At 49.4% G+C, this 19,475-nt stretch overlaps 2 protein-coding genes across 2 annotated transcripts in view; one reads left to right on the forward strand and one right to left on the reverse strand.

The window, feature by feature from the left end:
• Positions 1–2,504: 2,504 nt before the first annotated feature.
• KIAA2013 lies at positions 2,505–10,276 on the reverse strand (the record flags this gene model as incomplete). The annotated part of the gene is made up of 2 exons (XM_083750224.1): positions 2,505–6,024; positions 9,256–10,276. The coding sequence occupies 2 exons, from the start codon at positions 10,274–10,276 to the stop codon at positions 5,165–5,167; spliced, it is 1,881 nt and encodes a 626-aa protein (XP_083606350.1). The 3' UTR covers positions 2,505–5,164.
• Positions 10,277–11,396: 1,120 nt separating this feature from the next.
• PLOD1 (procollagen-lysine,2-oxoglutarate 5-dioxygenase 1) overlaps positions 11,397–19,475 on the forward strand; it is a 37,309-nt gene continuing 29,230 nt past the window's right edge. The window contains exons 1-4 of the mRNA XM_083750211.1: positions 11,397–11,600; positions 16,852–16,943; positions 18,254–18,390; positions 19,218–19,381. Coding sequence (XP_083606337.1) covers positions 11,519–11,600; positions 16,852–16,943; positions 18,254–18,390; positions 19,218–19,381 — 475 coding nt within the window. The 5' untranslated portion in view covers positions 11,397–11,518. The remainder of the gene's footprint in view (positions 11,601–16,851; positions 16,944–18,253; positions 18,391–19,217; positions 19,382–19,475) is intronic.

Here is a 19,475-nt window from a genome sequence, read left to right on the forward strand (position 1 = left end):
ACAACTCCACCCCCTCTCCAGTTTGGAAGTGGTTTTCTGGTATCCAATTCTTGCCAAATCCAGCAAAGTCCTAAGAATGTTCTCAAGAACTTTGAGAACTCAAGCTGGGCATGTCAAAGGTGGCTAAGAAGTTCCTTGCTTCAGAATACGCCCTAAAATGCCACTTGCTTCTGGTAAACCGGAGCCTTCTCCCTCGAGACTTTATAGCTTGTCTTTTTTAACTTGGTTTCAACACCTCTAAGTTGGGAGAATATAAGGACGAGGATCAACACTTCTTAAGCCATCCACAAGCTATAACTGTCAATTTAAAAGGTTCCACTTCTGTTCTTAACTTAGAACTTCAGAATGCAGGACTCCTGCAGTCTAGCAACACTCCAGATTCCAACTTACCGTATAATGAAAAAAAAAAGGTTTAAAATAACTTTTGTAAAAACAAACAAACCCAGAAGCCTTTTATTAGGAATTGTAGGTTCCAAAGGAACAGAAAAGCCTTTTCATGTGACAACAGCAATCTGGATGCTACTAGGCCAGAGATGGAAAGGAGACAAAGTCCCTAGCAGAGAGGAATGGCAAACCAAGCTGTTGGACTATGCCAAAATGACAAAACTGACCGGAAGGCTCAGGAACCAAGAAGACCAAAACTTCAACGAAGAATGGGGAAAAATTATAATTTATCTAGGAGACCACTGTAAGCAGATGAAAACCTTAGCAGGATTTTAATAACACTTGTAATGTAGTGAATATTCTGGATAATATGGAAAGATATAAAATATGGACTATGAAATAATATGCAGTTGAGAAGATGGACAATAGGATCTATGGAGGGGAAGGTGGGAAGTCCAGAGATTTGGAGAAATCTCTAAATAGGGATATGTAATTTGGATTGTTATAATTCTATATTTGTAAAATCAAATAAAAATTATTATATATATAAATAGGGAAGTTTGGACTCTTCCAGAGTCACTGACTCTGCCTACTGTGGTGCTCCCTGCCTTCCGCCCCAGCAGCCTCAAAGGGCACCAGCTGGCATTGCTCTGAAGACAGCGAGGAAAGAGGTAGCAGGTTGCACCCCACAAGGAATGCAGTAGCAACCTGCTCTTTCCACCTGCATTAAAGCTAGTAGTACAGGATGAATAAAAAGCGTTTTGCAAAATGTAAAAAAGAAAAAACCTTTAGATACTGCCAAGCAGGGATGTTATAACATGAAGACATGGTAATTATTGTTAGCAAATCACTCCTCCATTGCTGATATGTGGCTGGAAAGTCACATGTCACTGTTTACGTTCCTGAGCCGGGAAAGTCTGAAGACGGAAGTTAGTCTTATCTCTTTCCGTTACGTTGTGCTTTTGAACTGTGTTTCTTTCTGTGAGTCTGCTGAAGAAGAGAGCAGATGCCATTATGATTTGTCCTGTAAATATGGCAAAATAAATCTAAAAATGCTCATGTTCACGCTTCCAGTCGCCACGGCAGACTCTGTTAATTAATAGCGTGCACAGGATCATCCGACCTGTGCCACTGAGCACACCACAATGAAGACTGATGTCCATTCTGGGGGAGTGCCACACTAGACAATGCCAGGAGAGGTTTGTCGCATACCAGGGGCAGTGTGGGCCCCTAGGGAGTGTTACGGACAATTATTATTTAGGTTTCTGTTGAGAGCCAGTGTGGTGTCATGGTGAGAGTGTAAGGACTAGGACCTCAGAGATCAGGGTTCAATCCCTACTCGGTCATGAAGCTCACTGGGTGATCTTGGGCCAGTCACTGCTTTTCAGCCTAACCAACCTCACTGGGTTGTTGTGAGGATTAAATGAGAAAGGGGAGAACCATGTACAGTGGTGCCCCGCAAGACGAATGCCTCGCAAGACGAAAAACTTGCTAGACAAAGGAGTTTTCCGTTTTTGAGGTGCTTCGCAAGACGAATTTCCCTATAGGCTTGTTTCGCAAGACGAAAACGTATTGCGAGTTCTTGCGACTTTTTCCCCCTTTTTCTAAGCCGCTAATAGCCGCTAAGCCGCTAATAGTGCTAATCCGCTAAGCCGCTAATAGCCATGCTTCGCAAGACGAAAAAACCGCAAGACGAAGAGACTCACGGAACGAATTACCATATTTTTTGCTCTATAAGGCGCACCAGACCACAAGACGCACCTAGTTTTTGGTGGAGGAAAACAAGAAAAAAAATATTCTGAATCTCAGAAGCCAGAACAGCAAGAGGGATCGCTGCGCAGTGAAAGCAGAAATCCCTCTTACTGTTCTGGCTTCTGTGATAGCTGCGCAGCCTGCATTTGCTCCATAAGACGCACACACATTTCCCCTTACTTTTTAGAAGGGAAAAAGTGAGTCTTATAGAGCAAAAAATACGGTAATTTCATCTTGCGAGGCACCACTGTATGCCACCTTGAGCCACTTGGAGAAAAAAAATTATATATAAATGCAAAAAATAAGCAAAAAACAAAACAACAACCCATCCCCCAAAATATAAAAAATGTTGATGGAGTCAGTAGGTATAGATTTGGAAAGTTTTTATTTCCTAGAAAAAAAACAACAACCCACCCAACCTCAAAACCTTTGGTGTTTTAAATAAAACAAATCACATTCAAATCATCAGAAAGTCTATCTCTCCCCACAATCCAGAAGCTTAGAAAAGAGAACACTGCAACAGGTTTGGAGCAATAACTATTTCTCCCCCCCTTCCTCCAAATGCTAATTAAAGTAGACTATTTTGTACATTATGCTTACGGAGAAGGCAGAGAAATTCATTACCAGCACAAGCGTTAACCTGTGAGAGATGAACACATAGACATTCTTAATTGCTGTTAACTCACTCTGCAGAGTAGCACTGCGAGTGCAAAGAATCAACATCACATTTTTAAGAACAATAAATTAAAGTACATGAAAAGAATGAGCCAACATTCACTTATGGGTTGGGGTGGGGGAAATCTTGAATTAGATTGGGAACCAGCCAAAAAACAAAAACAAAAAAGAGAGGGGAGGGGAGAAGATGGGATTTGATTCATTTCCTATAAACACTAAACATAACAAGCCAACATGTAATTTTCAAGTATTCTCCACTAAAGAGAGTAGATGTTAATGGAAGCTGACGGTCCTGTAAGAGAGCAATGCGGAAGAGAGAGACAGAGATGGGAAAGAAACACAAGTGCTAGTATAATTTCTTACCAGAGACATTTTCATTCCCCCACCCACCCACCCATGAACCCTCCCACCAAGGCACAAAAGGGCATATGTTGCTTTCAAAAAGTTCCTTGTTCTTCAGCTGAAGTCTTGTCCAGTGCTCGGTCGCTGAGAGATCGGAGTCATTCACACACTCAAGACGCAGAGATCTTTTGGTTCAGTTAATAGCGCAGGGTGTCAGTCTACATTGTTTAGCTCACAGTCAGGAAAAACACTCAGTTGCGCCCCCCTTGAATGATGGGTGGGTGTGCACACACACACAGAGCAGGAGCTCTTAAAAACATTTAATGTTAGCAAACAGATTCTATCTCTAAAGCTGAACATTTTGCAGTGCAAAAACTCCAGGTTTTGTTTTAAGCAAGAAAACTGCTGATGGCACCGCTACAGGGAAAGGCAAACTCTTACCCCCCTCCCACCTTCTCTCTCGGTAAGGTCTTTTGCCAGCCTTGGGCCTTCCAGGTGTTTTGGAATACAACGCCAATCAGCCCTATCCAGCACGCAGGGAGATGTAGTTCAAAACTTCTGGAGGGCACCAAGCGAGACTTGCAAAGTCTCAAAAGTGTCTCTCTCTTCCCCACTCCCCAGTCTTGGCTCCACCTCCTGGCCTCCGACCTGAAAGACGTTGAACTCTCACTGTGATGTTGTCTTTCAGGTGTTGAGAATCTGCAAGCGGGCCCCAGGGGGGCTAGTGCTTTGAGTGGCACCCAGGCAAACCCCCACCCTGAATAGAGTCTTCTTCATCAGCAACTTTTTCCAGGTGACGACAATGCTGGTTGCACCAGCTGCTTGATGGTCAACAGGTCTGCATTGTGGGGGGGACGAACCCCAAAACAGGCAACAGGGGCCTCAGATCTTCCAGGAGTAAAAAGGACACACCCCCTGAACACACAGCAGTGGGTGAAGAGAGCACACTGCGGATTTCCGGGATTCCAGTAGTACACACACTATATGCAAAAGACTTCCAGCCACTTCTCTCCCTTGGTTGCATGCTTTATTTGGATGGGGTGGGGATTGTAATTTTTGTTTTGTGAATGGAAAGAGCTGCTCACCTGCCACTTTTCTCCCCTATGGTTTAACACTAAAATCTGGCCTTTGGTGCTGTTAATGATGACACCTCCCTCCTAAGTGTCATCCAGAGCACCAAAGCAAAGTGCCTCATCAGGTCTTGCGGGATGTGGCAAAGCTCAAACCCCACATGCCATTTCAGCTCCAGAGGGAGGAAAAAGCAGGCTGCTACCTGAAGCCTCCCCATAACCGCCTCTTGGGCTATTCGATTCCTGGCAAACGCTGAACATTTAACCTGTCAAGTAAAGCCTTCTTTCCCCATAGGAGTTAGAATCAAAGGCGTTTCACTCCACTGGTTCCTCTGTACCTCCACTGCACCATGAGCGTGGCACTTCTCATCTAATAAGTCGCCACACACTTTCCTACCTCTTCCCCACCTGCGACACAGATGATTGATTTACAGGGAGCAGTTAACACCACCTTCTCTCCTTCAAGGGAAATTGTGTGCATATCTATACAGCAAACACACTTAATACTAGCTTAGCAGTTGGTCAAATCCCCTTTCTATTGACGGTCCTGGGGTGGCAACACAGCAAGATCAGAGCATTATAACTGGTGAGCTACCTTCGGGACAGCCACTGGGAGATCGTTTTAATGTGAAGGCCGTCCACAAGGGACCCCAATGAAGCAGAAACTGCTGGCGTGCACTTTCTTGTAAAGGAGCCAACACTGCAGTTTGGAAAATTAAAAATAAGTGTTCAGACTCCTCTTTATAGGCTCCCAGGCAAGGTCTGGTTGCCTTCCATGCAGGGATGCTGCTCACTTGCAGGTCGTTCAAAACTCCTGGCTCCCTGGCTGCAGGAGGGGGGCCGGGGGGGGGTTTGGATTACACACACACAAAAGGCAACCCAAGAGGCTGAGTCGGTCTGCTGAACATCAGGCATCTGAAGCAGGCCCGGCTGGTGAGGGTTTATACCTTGCTCCGAAAGAGCGGCTTGGCTCCTGGCCCGCAGTACTCGTTGTAGATGAGTTTGAAGAGGAACAAGTGGAATAGGGTGATGAGGGAAGCCACGCTGAACCAGAAGAGGAAGGGCAGGCCAGGGTACTGCTTGGCCATGTGCTCCTCGTGGTCCAAGATGGCTTTCAGGTGCAGAGTGTGCCTCAGGTCCTGCAGGTGGACCAGATCCGTGGAGATGTAGAGCAGCGGGGTGATGGGCTGCGTCACCATGACAGGGAAGGTGTGTCCTCGTGGCTCCGACGTGAGCTCGATGGGGTCGTTGGCGCAGCCTCCCTCGCAGGCGTACAGCTTGACTGGCTTGTCCTGGAACTTGACCGAGACATGCAGGAAGGGCTTCCCGTCAGAGTCCAGCAGGACGGCCAAGTTGATCAGGTCCTTGTTGTAGTGGATGCCGCGCAGGGAGTAGCTATTGTGGAGCACGTCAGGGTCGGCCTGGAACTGGAGGTGGTTCTCCGTGAACTGGAGCCCGCCAAAGCTGAGCACCATCCCTTGCATGAGGCCGTGGGCCCCCGTTGCGACCAGGCCTCTGCAGCCGCGCTTCTGGAGAGTCAGCTTCCACAAGTTTGAGAGCTGGAGGATCTGGGGGACAGTTGAGAGCCGGCCCGGCCAGAGGTTCTCGGCGTGCATTGTGGCGTGGCCGCTGAAGCAGTGGTCAGCGTAGTTCAGGGTGGCCTCCATCTTCTCTCTCTCCTCGCTGCCAATGAGAGGGTCAAGGAGGGGAGAGGGCGTGGTGGAGAGGACGTAATACAGGGTCATGTTGACGGTGTCACTCGAGGGGGTGTGAGCATCGGTGATCTTCCTCATCTCGACCCCTGAAATGGACAAAGGAATTATCACGGAGATCTTTCCTCCATAACTCAGAGCTTATATATAAGAACATAAGAAGAGCCTGCAGGATCAGGCCAATGATCCACCTAGTCCAGCATCCTGTTCTTTCACGGGTTGCCCACCATTTGATCCTTACAACCACCGTACGAGGCAGGCTTGGCTGTGAACAAGCCACTTGGAATGGCCCACACATCAAACCTAAGAGATGGACATGAATTATAGCTTGGGCTTCCCTCCCCCCTTTTGAAATCCTGTTTCTCTACTCAGGCAGCTGCAAATTTAGAAGTGTGAAGGAACTGGAAGTCTGCGCTTGCACACAAATGAAAGGATCGTAGCCACAAGGCTGGCGGTAGGGAGTGAAATGTAACGGAAGAGTTAAGAGGAGAGACTCCTCTAACAAGCTGCACCTCTATATAGTCACATGCCTCCTATTTTAATCCACTTTGCAACACTCCCAGGAAAACTATGTGGCTGAGTGCGTGACTAGTTTTTATAAGGCTGCAGTGTTTTGGTAATCAGACCTGAGGATCAACAAAGGAACATGATAACATAAGAAGAGCTCTGCAGCTGGATCCGGCCAAAGGTCCATCTAGTCCTGCATCCTGTTGTCACCGTGGCCAACCAGATACCTCTGGGAAGCCGGTAAGCAGGACCTGAGTGCAACAACACTGCTCACTTGTGATTCCCAGACACTGGCATTCAGAGGCACACTGCCTCCGACAGCGAAGAACCTAACCATGGTGGTTAGTAGCCTCCAAGCATTTGTCTGTCCTCCTTTCCAAACTGGCATCCATCTCTGCAACTTGTGGGAGAAGCCAAATCCAGAGTTTACATGCCGAGTTTATTTCCCTTATTATTTATTTGCTTCCTTGGTTGCCAGATATGAAGTATCTCAAGGCAACTAAATATACACCTTAGAAGCAGACATAAAGTTTAGAAGCATTAATATTGTGTAAAGTTTTGAACCAGAGGGTGAGATGATGGTTTGACTGACACATTGTTTAATCCACTAGAATGCTTCATGAAGCATGTGAGGAAAAGGTCATATCAGAATTAGTCACTCTCATTAGTCAGGGAGGGAAAGGGAAGAGGAATTCTCAGGGAAGGGAAGCAGCCCAGTGGTAGAGCATCTGTTCTGCATACAGAAGGCCTCACCAGCCGCTCTGAGCCGGGCTTCAGCTGGGGAGGGCGGGATATAAATAAATTATTATTATTATCATCATCATCACCACCACCACCACCTGGTAGGGCTCCCTCCCTGAAATCCTGGAGAGCCACTGCCAGCTGGAGTAGGCAGCACTAAGCTAGATGGACCAATAGCTTGACTCAGCAGAAGACAGCTTCCTATGTTCCTTTGAACACAATAGGTTGCCTTATACCAAGTTAGCCCGTCTAGTACAATACTGTTGACACTGACTGGCAGTCGCTCGCTGGAGTTTAGGACAGGAATCAAAGGTGCAGCATTCTGCAAACAAAGTGTGTGTTCTGCCGCTAAGTGACAGCCCCTCCCACTTCTCTGAAAGGGCATTTTATCAGGCCCATCCCCATAGAATTCTGGATTATACAGCAGGACAAAATGCAAGGTCACAGGGCTCTAGCAACCAAACCAATATGTTACATCACATGCTCCAGAAGTTCTGTTCCTTATTTCCCAAAGGGTGGAAGTGGGCCACAGTTAATCAGTAAGGAAGGAGATGAACTCTGCATGTGCTCAAGAAGCATCCTTGAAGAAGCCAACACACATGCAGGAAACAAGACTGCCTAGCTGATGAGCAATATGGGATATAAACAGCCCCAACATCAATATCACATGAGTTGCTTGCTTCTGCTTAACAAGCCCTTAAGCTTGTTTATTTATACTTCTTAGCTCTCTCAAGACAGCCTACTGTTAAAGTCTACGAAAAGGACAATATATTAGCACTAGCAACCATGAAGCATAAGCAGTACGATGCAATCATATGCTCTTCTTTAAAAGGGAAAACTGTGTGCCCGTTCTCAAATCTTTTGTTTGCAGGATCATAACTGAAGAAAAGCTAACTGCAACCTGCCCCAGAATGCCTCTGCCCACCAGAAAGAGAACTAAATCCTCCTGGAAAGGAAGTGGTAGAGCATCCAATTTGCACACAGACTATCCTAGGTTTGACCCCTGGCATCTCCACAAAGGGCTGGGAAAAGACCCCTGCTTGAATTCCCTGGAGAGCCACTACCAGCCAGTGTGGACAATACTGAGGTAGATGGTCCAATATGCTAACTTCTACTCAAGACCACTTCTTATATTACTGGACATAATCCTCCTTGATTTCTGTGCACCGGGAATGCTGAACCTACGGGTGTTGCTGGGTGACAACTCCCATCAGTCCTGCCCCCCCGGGCATGCTGAGTGGGGCTGAGTACGAGTCCAACCATGTGTGAAGGCCTGCACCTTCCTATGCCCTGCTGTACATCAAGAAAGAGGCACCCCTCTGATGTAATGCCTACCAGGAGTAACTCCTATTGCTTTCACAGATCCAGGCCAATTGCTCATGGTTTATACACATCTCCCAAATCTCACCCTCCCTACAATACCCTCAAAGAGTGGAAGGTGCAAGTGACAAACAGCATCGATCCAATCTCAATTATGCATCGGTGCCGGCAGGTGGGCTCCAGCGTGCTGGTGCGGACTCAGTCCAAATATGTTTCCAGCAGCTCTAAATAGCACCAGGCAGGCACCAGCCTTTAAATGCCCCACAATGCCTCTGATGTAGAATTACCGTATTTTTTGCTCTATAAGACTCACTTTTTCTCTCCTAAAAAGTAAGGGGAAATGTGTGTGCGTCTTATGGAGCGAATGCAGGCTGCGCAGCTATCCCAGAAGCCAGAACAGCAAGAGGGATTGCTGCTTTCACTGCGCAGTGATCCCTCTTGCTGTTCTGGCTTCTGAGATTCAGAATATTTTTTTCTTGTTTTCCTCCTCCAAAAACTAGGTGCATCTTGTGTGTCTTATAGAGCGAAAAATACGGTACTTTTTGGTGGGTGCAATTAAAATAGTGGAAATTCACAGCGCAGCCGCTATGGCCATCTCCCACTGCTGCCAGGACAGACCGAGACAGGAATAGGGAGCACTTTGCAAAAAGCCCCCACCTCGAACCTGGATCTGGCCCTGGACCGAGGGGACACCATAGAGCTTGACGTTGCCGTTTCGTTCCAAGCCGGGGCCACGCCAGCCCAGCTCTCACCTGAGATAAACAGGTCGGCCCACGCCTGCCTGTGTTCCTGCACCAAGTCCTCTGTCCTCATCCTCATGACTTCCAGCATCTCCTTCTTGGCCGCTTCCCGGAGCCTGCCGAAGGCTTCGTCCACACGGGCGGCCTCGACGGGCTCCGAGGTGTGCACCACGGACAGCAGGGTCTCGTCGAACTGGGACTTGGGCGCCACCTGCACCCGGTTAACCAGCTTCTTGGCCGCCACCACCACCAGGACCACCTTGTCGCCCACGGGCTGCAGCACCCGCCCAGAGGAGAGGAAGAACTGCCGGTCTCCCGACTTCTCCATGCTGGTGATGAACTTCCCGCCGCCATTTCCTCCAGAGGCGGCTGAAGCCGGACCAGACACCTCAAAGGCCACCAAGCGGTCAGTGGGGTTGGCGATGGCTACTCGCTGCAGGTAGAGGTGGGGGCGCCCGCGGTGGGCTAGCAGCTCCTCCCGGATGGTGACGCAGCCCCCGCCGGTCGCCTCGGAGGCCGCCGGCCCGGTCTGGACACACCGGGCCCAACGGACAGCGCCTTCCTTCAGCATGGCCACGGCAGCCCCCACTTCGGCGACGGCATTAGCCGGTGGCCGGAGCTGCGCCAAGGCGGCGTATTCGGTGGCATGGGCCAAGGTGGGCGCTGGGCCTTTCCCCGCCGAGGCTGCCACCCAGAGCCGGTTGGCTGTGGCGTCCAGCAGCAGGTAGCCGTTGCCCACCAGGGCAGGTGGGGAGCTGGCATCGTCGCTGCCCGCCGGGTGCCCGGGGGCCTGGGGCAGCAGCCTGGCTTCCCCTTGCTGCGCCCAGGCCTGCCAGGCCCGCGTCTCGGCCTGCAGGCAGAGCCCCGCCGCGCCCCCGGGCGGCTGCCGGGAACTCCAGGGCAGGAGTCGAGGCCAGGCCCCTCCGAGGTACCAGTAGGCCACCAGCAGGAAGCCCAGCAGGGCCAGCAGGCGCCTCGCCCAGCTGCTCGACAGCAGGCCCGGCAGCCCCTTCAGCCGCTGCTGCATCCACATGGAGGACGACGAAGGGGCAGAGCAGTCAGGTGCAAGGAGACAGCGGGACGCCGCTCGCCGCCAGCCCGGCCGCTACCTCATGGCCCCCGGGCGGCGCGGCTACGCGAGGCCCCGGCTCCGAGGCCTAGTCGCGCTCGCCCCACCAGCAGCGCGCGGCCTCGGCTCGCTCGCCCGCCTGCCCGCTCGGCGGCGGCGGCGGCTCTCTCGGAACGAAGGACGCAAGGGCGGAGCGGGGGTTGGGCGGCTTCTTCCCGGCCGCGGAGCGAGGCGCTGGCTTCGCCTCAGCCGGACGGGCTCTCTCGTGAACGGCGAGGCGGGGCGGTGGCGGCTGACTGACGGCCCAGCGGGAAGGGCAAGCCCCGGCCGTCAGGCGGATCCCGCGGCTGGCGCTGCTCCTCCTGCCGCCGCCGCCGCCCGCAGAATTTTTTAATTTTTATTTTAAAGGAAGACTATGGTCAACGTGCCTCTGGGCATCTGCAGAGTGCCCGTTTCCACAGCAGGAGCATTTTCCAAACAGGGAGTCTTTCCCCAGCCTTTCCTCGAGATGCTGCTGGGGATTGAACCTGGGACCTTCTTGCAAAGCATAGAATCATGGAATTGTAGAGCTGGACGGGATCCATCCGATCCCCAGGGTCATCTAGTCCGACCCCGTGCAATGCAGGAATCTTTTGCCCAACGTGGGCTGCCTTGAGATGAAGAATCTCATGCAACACACGAAGCTCCCTTATGCAGACCCTAGCTCTGCATTGTCGACAATGCTTTTCTGCTTTTCTGGCTTTCAGCCAGGGGACAGTCCCAGTCCTGACTGGAAGATGGTGAGGACTGAATCTGGGGCTTTTCTACATGCCGGTCGAGAGCTCTGCCATTTTCTTGCTCCACCGAGCTCAGTATTGTCGACACTGACTGGCAGCGGCGGTGGCGGCTTTCCGCAGCTCTTTCTGGAGATGCTGCCGGAGCGGGATCTTCTGCGTGCAAAGCAGGAGCTCTGCCCCTGAGCTGCATCCCTGCCCAGGATCTCGGTGTTCCGGGGGGCAGAAACGAAAGTGGGGTGGGCAGGATACGGTGGGGCTGCGCTGGAGAAAGAGAGGAGGAGCTCCTCTCCGGAGGGGCGTTGTTTATTGCGTGGCACAGCAGCCCCGGGACGGCTGGGAGGGACTTGTGCAGTTGCATCCCAAATGCCTTTCCTTCTCCCCCGCGAAAAGTGAGAGTCGCTTTCGCCCCCGAAGTAGCACCGTTCTCACGATGCCCCTCCGGTCCCAGATGCTGCTGATCCTGCTCTTCTTCGCCGCCCAGGGCACCCACGGAGGAGCCAAGCGACAGGACGGTAAGTCTCCGAGCTGGAAAACCCAGGCAGCGCCCCACATCCTGGGGGAGCTTGCTTGGCACCCCTTTTCTCCCCTCAGCATGCAGACAAACCGAGATTTAGTTGGCTGTACCTGTCATTGGATCTACCGGTTGGGCTCCCTGCCTTGTGCCTCGCCCTCACCAGGCCTGAGGGGCACTGGATTGCCCACCAATATTTGGCCCCTGAGAGTGCAGGATGCTGAATTTACGATTATGCACAAAAGTTCAGGCCTTTTTACTCCATGCTGGTTAATGTGGAATAGAGAGCCGTTGTATGCTTTTGAGGGGAGATGGGGTGTAAATTCTGGCCGAAATCTGCGGTGATCCTACTTCCAAGAGAACTTGTTTAGGGTCTGGTCTGGCAAGCATTTGGTGAAGATCACATTAAGCGTTTTCCCTGTTAAGACCTTGGGTATTTGAAGTCCGATTTGGGGTACGCCTCTGAATACAAGTTGCTGCGAATTACAAGTGTGGGGAGTGCTTTTGTCCTTAGGTCCTGTTGGGAGTTTCCTTCTGGGGGGGTCAGGAAGCCAGACTAGATGTGCCTTTGGCCTGATCCAGCTTCAAGACTCCTCTTATGTTTAACCAAGATCATACAAGGGAGTTAGAAAGATGCATCTCTCTCACACACACAGAAACCCTTGCAAGATACATCCCCACGCTGATTTTTAATGTGTGTTGCTGGTCCCTGAAAGTACAAACTGGACTTGGGCGTGAGTGTGGGGGACAGGACAAAGTGCTTGGGGTATGAATTTGAGATTTATTTTGTAGAAAACACTGCATGAGGACTTGCTCAATGTTCCATATTAGCTAACACAGCTTATGAAGCTGTCATCTGAAGAACGGGACCAAAAAAAAATTAAAAATCCACCGTTCTGATTCGTAAATGCAAAGGGGAGGGAACCCCACCAGCTGACCCTACGTGGACACCGCTTCAGGAGGAATGAGGAGCTGCCAGGAATTACGGTTGTAAAAATATTTTAGATTTTCGGCAGGCGAAATGTTTCCAGCTCTGTCGTGGCCACGAAGCAGAAAGCAAAAAGGTGGTTAAATTGCAATTGAGTCAGGCTGCAGGGAAGATTTTCTTCCTGGCTGGTCACCTGGGGTAATGATCTGTTCATACATGTCTGATTCGGGGAGGCAGGAGAGGAGAAGCACTCAGCCAGAGGACAGGGCAAAGCCCAGGAAATGCCTCTGCTCCCCTGTTGTGTTCCATCGTACCCAAAGCCAAATTATTTTGACACCTAAGGCTGAGAGTTAGATAATGGTGAATAACTGGACAAAATTTTCTGCCTAACGGTAAGGCTGGGACACCCATCCCTGCCCCATCTGAAATCACGCTCCGCACGTATACCTTGGAAAGGTTTCGTGGGAGGGACAGTTGGGGGAGAGCAGCGTGGCAAAGCCCAACTTTGGCTAATGGTAGGGCTTTTTTTCTCTTTTCGTTCAAACTGACCTCCCTCCAGAGAGTGCAAATGCCAGGCAGGCATCAGGTGTCAGTCTCCTACAAAAAGAGGAATTCAGGAATGTGCTTTTCCTAATTCCATGGCAGTCTGCACAGCGAGACCTTTTTTCTCCGAAATATGATAGCCGCTTCTGTCCGGTCTGTCAGGGAGGTCGCTGATTATTGCGGCCTGCCTTTTGCCTTGAGGCTCAGTGTTGTGTTGAACGGAGAGTAAAATGGATTGGCCTGAAAATGCATTTTGGCTCGACTTTTTCGAGCTAAGTCGCTATAACACAGGAACACAGGAAACTGCCTTATATCGAGTCAGACTGCGGGGCCCATCTAGCTCAGTATGTTTCCCAAATTTGGGTCTCCAGCTGGTTTTGGACTACGGTTTCCAACATTCCTGACCACTGGTCCTGCTAGCTAGGGGTGATGGGAGTTGTAGTCCAACAACAGCTGGAGACCCAAGTTTGGGAAACACTGGTCTGAACTAACTGGCAGCGGCGCTCCAGTGTTTCAGGCAAGGGATATTCTCATACTGAGTCAGGCTATTGGTATGTCTAGCTCAGTATTCTCCACACAAGCGTTTCTCAAAGCTGGAGCTCCAGCTGTTGTTGGACTACAACTCCCAATATACCTGGCTAGCAGGACCAGCAGTCAAGGAGGATGGGAGTCGTAGTCCAAGAACACCTGGCCCAAGCTGACTCTACACTGATTGGTTGCAGCCTTCCGGGGGTTTTTATTTAAGAGATTCTGAATACCAGTTGCTGGAAACCGCAGGTGGGGAGGGTGCTCTTGTGCTCAGATCCTGACTGCAGGTTTCCAACAGGCATCCGATCAGCCACTGTGATAACAAGATGCTGGAATAATAATAATAATAATAATAATAATAATAATAATAATAATATAAAATTTATTTATATCCCGCCCTCCCCAGCCAAAGCCAGGCTCAGAGCAGCCAACAACAATAAAAGTAACACAGTTTACATAAAATCACAATCAATTAATTGAAATACATTCTAAAATCAATTCAAAATCAAATTGATGGCAACCATTGGGCTAGAGTTCTGTGAGGATTACCGAAGGAGGGGGTCAGGCTGTGCCTTGGCCAAAGGCCTGGTGGAACAGCTCTGTCTTGCAGGCCCTGCAGAAAGATGTCACGTCCGGCAGGGCCCTAGTCTCTTGTGACAGAGCGTTCCACCAGATCAGGGCCACAGCCGAAAAAGCCCTGGCTCTGGTTGAGGCCAGCCTAACCTCCCTGTGGCCCTGGACCTCCAAGATGATTTTATTTGAAGACCATAAGGTCCTCTGTGGGACATACCAGGAATAGATGGCCATTGGCCTGATCCAGCAGGATGTTCTTAGGGTTGTTGCAGACAGGAGTCTTTCTCAGTGCTGCCTGGAGATGCTGGGGATTGAATCCAGGACCTTCTGCATACAAAGCAGGTGCTCTGCTGCTGAGCTACCGCCCTTTCCAATAAAAAAAAAATCAAAATATATTTAGTGCCTTCTCTCTCTTCCCCAGGAGATCAAATTCTGCATGGCAAATGTGTTGGAGAATGCATTCAGGCAACGTCAGCAGATTTTGGAATGTTAGACATGCATGCACATCTCCCAAAGCACAATGCAGGAGACTGTTCCTTACATATCCGGTGTCACTGATCCTCCTGATTGACACACCAGATGTTGTTTGCTGCTACATCTGGATGCATTTCCTGGACCTGCAGGAAGCATTAACTGGGCACTTGGGAGCAATAGCGTTCCTGGCTGGAGCGTGTTTCTGCATGGAACGCTGGAAAGGGCGTTTGGGAACGTGGAAGAAATCCGACAGCGGGGCTTAAACAACTTTCTAGGGTCTTTACAGCTGTAGACTTTCCTGGATCCTTTCCCCACAGCTGCCTCTCAGCTTTGCCTTTGCAGCGTTTTGTTGGGAAAGTGATTTTGTGCAAGACTCTCATTTCAAGTGCAAGGCACTCTTTTTGTACCCACCCACACTGATGGTTGGCACCCATTGAAACTGATAGGGCAGAAGGTGGGGAGCCCAACAGTAGGGGGCGCCAGAACAACACTGAGACAAAGGAGAAAGACCCTGGCAGGCAGGGCCGCCTCCTGGGCTGGCAGGTGGCTGGAGTAAGATTGAGGGTGGTGTGGCAGTGCCCCATGGGCCATCCTCCAGTGTCCATCCGCCACCTGCAAATATTTGCTTCTGTAAGAACATAATAATAATAATAATAATAATAATAATAATAATAATTATTATTATTATTATTATTATTATTTATTATTATTTGTACCCCGCCCATCTGGTTGGGTTTCCCCAGCCACTCTGGGCGGCTTCCAACAAAGATAAAAGATACACTGAAATGTCACATATTAAAAACTTCCCTGAAGAAGAGCTGCAGTGACCCATCTAGTCCAACATCCTGTTCTAGTGTCCAGCCAGGTGTTTGTTGGAAACCCTCAAGCAGGATTTGAGCACAAGAACATTCTGCCCTCTTGACGTTTCCAGCAACTGTGGAGGCAGAGCTATAGGCATCTTGGTCAGTAGCCACTGATAGTCCTCTCCATCAATAGCTGTCTTCTCCGCTTAATAACCCATGGGACCAAATGGAGATTGCAGACTTTTTGATACTTCCCCCTCCTCCCACCTTCCCTTCTAAGTAGGCATGAAAGGGGATATGAGGAGAGGAGAGTTGCATTATATTTAGTCTGGATGACATCTGGAAGGCAGAACGTGACTGCCAGGGGCTGTAAGAGCAGGCCGCAGGAGTCAAAACACAACAGTAGCCTGCTCAGATACAGGGCCAAAGTCACTGGTCTGTTACGTTTGCATAATGGTCAGAAAAGGAGCCCTTGAACGGGAGATTTGCCCATGTGAAATCAAAGGTAAACTTTCGTTCCCCTCCCCTTTAATCCAAGTTGACAAGCAGGCCGTCTCAGATGTGCAGATCAGCTTTCCGCTCTTTGATGCTTTGAGGGCTTCCTGTTTGGTTTGGTTCCTTTTCCCTTTTCTCTAGCCTTCTTTGAAAGGCTTTGGCTCTGAAAGGTTCCCCCCCCCCCCCGAAAAAAATATCCGCAACCAACTCTTCTTTTCAACTGCCCAAACAGTAGTAGGAGAGCTTTTCAGTGGAAGGGAGCCAAGAATTGCCCTGGCTCTCAGTTTCAGGGACTGCCTGAACCCTTACATCCTGGCATGATCACTGAGATCATCTGAAGGAGTGTCACTGGTCATTCCCTGACTTGGTGAGGCTCATTTGACATCAACAAGGAACCAAGCCTTTAGTGTCATTGACTGCCACTAGAGATTCTGTCTCAGCTCTTAATAGCCTACTGAATTCTGTACTTTTCTGGTAAGGTAAAAGGTAAAGGGACCCCTGACCATTAGGTCCAGTCGTGGCTGACTCTGGGGTTGCGGCGCTCATCTCACTTTACTGGCCGAGGGAGCCAGCATACAGCTTCCGGGTCATGTGGCCAGCACGACTAAGCCGCTTTTGGTGAACCAGAGCAGCGCACGGAAACGCCATTTACCTTCCCGCCGGAGCGGTACTTATCTATCTACTTGCACTTTGACGTGCTTTCGAACTGCTAGGTTGGCAGGAGCAGGGACCGAGCAATGGGAGCTCACTCCGTCGCGGTGATTCGAACCGCCGACCTTCTGATTGGCAAGTCCTAGGCTCTGTGGTTTAGGGCTCTTCTTTATATTCTTACCTTTGATTGAGTAAAAGTAGGACCTTCTTGACTGGGAGATGACTACCTAAATTTTCCTTCTTCCTCCTCCATCCAGATAATTTATTGGTTCTTACTGTGGCCACCAAGGAGACGGAAGGATTCAAACGGTTCAGAAGATCAGCCCAGTTCTTCAACTACAATGTCAAGGTGATGCCAGGAGATTTTGAGTTACGTGGAAATAATGACACAAGAAGTGGGACAGGAAGTCAGACCCATTGGTCCATATAGCTCCATGTTTTGGGTTTTTTTTTAAAAAAAATTATTGGTTTTCCAAATTTCTTCCAAACATAAACAAAAAAGAAAAAAAACATTACTATATAACAAACATACAAACGTTTATCCTGTTATAATCATATTTTTGTTACCATTGTCAGATGACTTCCTCGAATCCCTCTAGCTGTATTTCCATATATCTCATTGTAGCAGTTTTCCAATACTAATTTCCAATCAATTTACATTAGTCATCTAGCTCCATGTTGTCTACACGGACTGGCAGCAGCTCTCTGGGGTTTCAGGCAGGGGGCATTTCTAGCTAAGGTTACCAGATGCCCCCCTTTCCCGGGGACAGTCCCCGGATTTACAAATCAGTCCCCATACACAATCCATTGAAGTTGAAAAGTGTCACCAGATTCATTGAATAAAATCTGGTAACCTTATTCCTAGCCCTAGCTAAAGATGCTGTGGGTTCAACCTGGAACCTTCTGCTTTCAAAGCAGATGCTCTATCACTAGGTTGTGGCATTTGCCTTAAGACATGGGAAAGACCTTCTCCATGCAGCTTTCATCTCACATTCAAAGCCCAACTCATTTCACATTACACAGTATGCCTTGTCAACATACTGTGTTAATGTTCTGTGCATGACCTGTGATTTAAAGACACAGTTCCAAATGTTTTGGTTTAAAGATCCATAGAAAATTTGAGAGCTGTCTTCCTGCCCAGCGGTATGGGAATGAAATTGCTACCTTTGGACTCCCAGTACGTTTCTGAGCACAATTCAAAGTGTTGGTGCTGACCTTTAAAGCCCTAAACGGCCTCGGTCCAGTATACCTGAAGGAGCGTCTCCACCCTCATCGTTCAGCCCGGACACTGAAATCCAGCACTGAGGGCCTTCTGGTGGTTCCCTCATTGCGAGAAGTGAGGTTACAGGGAACCAGACAGAGGGCCTTCTTGGTAGTGGCGCCCACCCTGTGGAACATCCTCCCTTCAGATGTGAAGGAAATAAGCAGCTATCCTATCTTTAAAAGACATCTGAAGGGAAGTTTTTAATATTTAACGCTGTACTGTTTTTAACACTTGATTGGGAGCTGCCCAGAGTGGCTGGGGAAACTCAGCCAGATGGGCGGGGTATAAATAAATAATAATTATTATTATTATTATTAATGCACAGGTGCTAACCCGCTGAAAAAGAGAACTTGGGCGAAGAAAGGCTTCATTGCAAATCTGCTTTCACCCTCTAGGTCCTGGGATTAGGAGAGGAGTGGCACGGAGGAGAGAATAAAAGGACGACAGGAGGTGGTCAGAAGATCCGTCTCTTAAAGTCAGCTTTGGAAGAATATGCAGAGAAGGAGGATTTGATCATCCTCTTCACAGAGAGGTAAGGAGACCATAAGCATGTGCTCTATGCAAATCACATGGTAAGAAAGGCAGGCAGGTGGAGGCTGGCTAAGGGCAGGCAGGTTGGTGGGGGCAGCACCCCATTCTCCCGAACACAGGGCAGGAGAACCTTTTACGTTTCCGAGCACAATTCAAAGTGTTGGTGCTGACCTTTAAAGCCCTAAACGGCCTCGGTCCAGTATGTCTGAAGGAGCGTCTCCACCTCCATCGTTCTGCCCGGACACTGAGGTCCAGCACCGAGGGCCTTCTGGCGGTTCCCTCCCTAAGAGAAGTGAGGTTACAGAGAACCAGGCAGAGGGCCTTCTCAGTAGTGGCACCCGCCCTGTGGAATGCCCTCCCACCAGATGTCAAACAGAAAAATAACTACCAAACTTTTAGCAGACATCTGAAGGCAGCCCTGTTTAGGGAAGCTTTTACTGTTTAATAGGTTATTGAATTTTAGTGTTTTGTTGGAAGCCACCCAGAGTGGCTGGGGAAACCCAGCCAGATGGGCAGGGTATAAATATTATTATTATTGTTGTTATTATTATTATTATTATTATTATTATTATTATTATTATTATTAATGATCCAGATGTTGCTACGCTACAACTCCCATCATCCCTGGCCACTGGCTGTGTTTGCAGAGGCTGGTGGGAGTTGTAGTTCAGCAAAATCCAGAGGGACCCATCCCATAACTAAGCCTCCCTTGTCACGGACCAGTAGGGAAAAATAACTTCTATACCTTTCCCAGCAGAAGCACCTCCTTGAATTCTTCTTCCTGCTCTTTCTGGTACCATCCTTTCCTCCCTGTTTCCTCCCCTGCAGCTATGACGTCATATTTGCTTCAGGCCCGGCAGAACTCCTGAAGAAATTTAGGCAAGCTAAGGCCAAAGTCGTCTTCTCGTCGGAGACCCTAATCTACCCTGACCGAAGGCTGGAAGGAAAGTACCCCCAGGTCCGGGAAGGGAAGCGATTCCTCGGATCCGGAGGTAAGAGGGACTGGAGCAGTGGCGTGGAGCATTGGAGGAGTAACCAGGAATGAGAGAGCAGGCGGAATGGTTGAAATTTAAAGACTATTTAGTT

This window comes from Podarcis gaigeae (assembly GCF_964106915.1).
Source record: "Podarcis gaigeae genome assembly, chromosome: 8".
NCBI lineage: Eukaryota > Metazoa > Chordata > Lepidosauria > Squamata > Lacertidae > Podarcis > Podarcis gaigeae.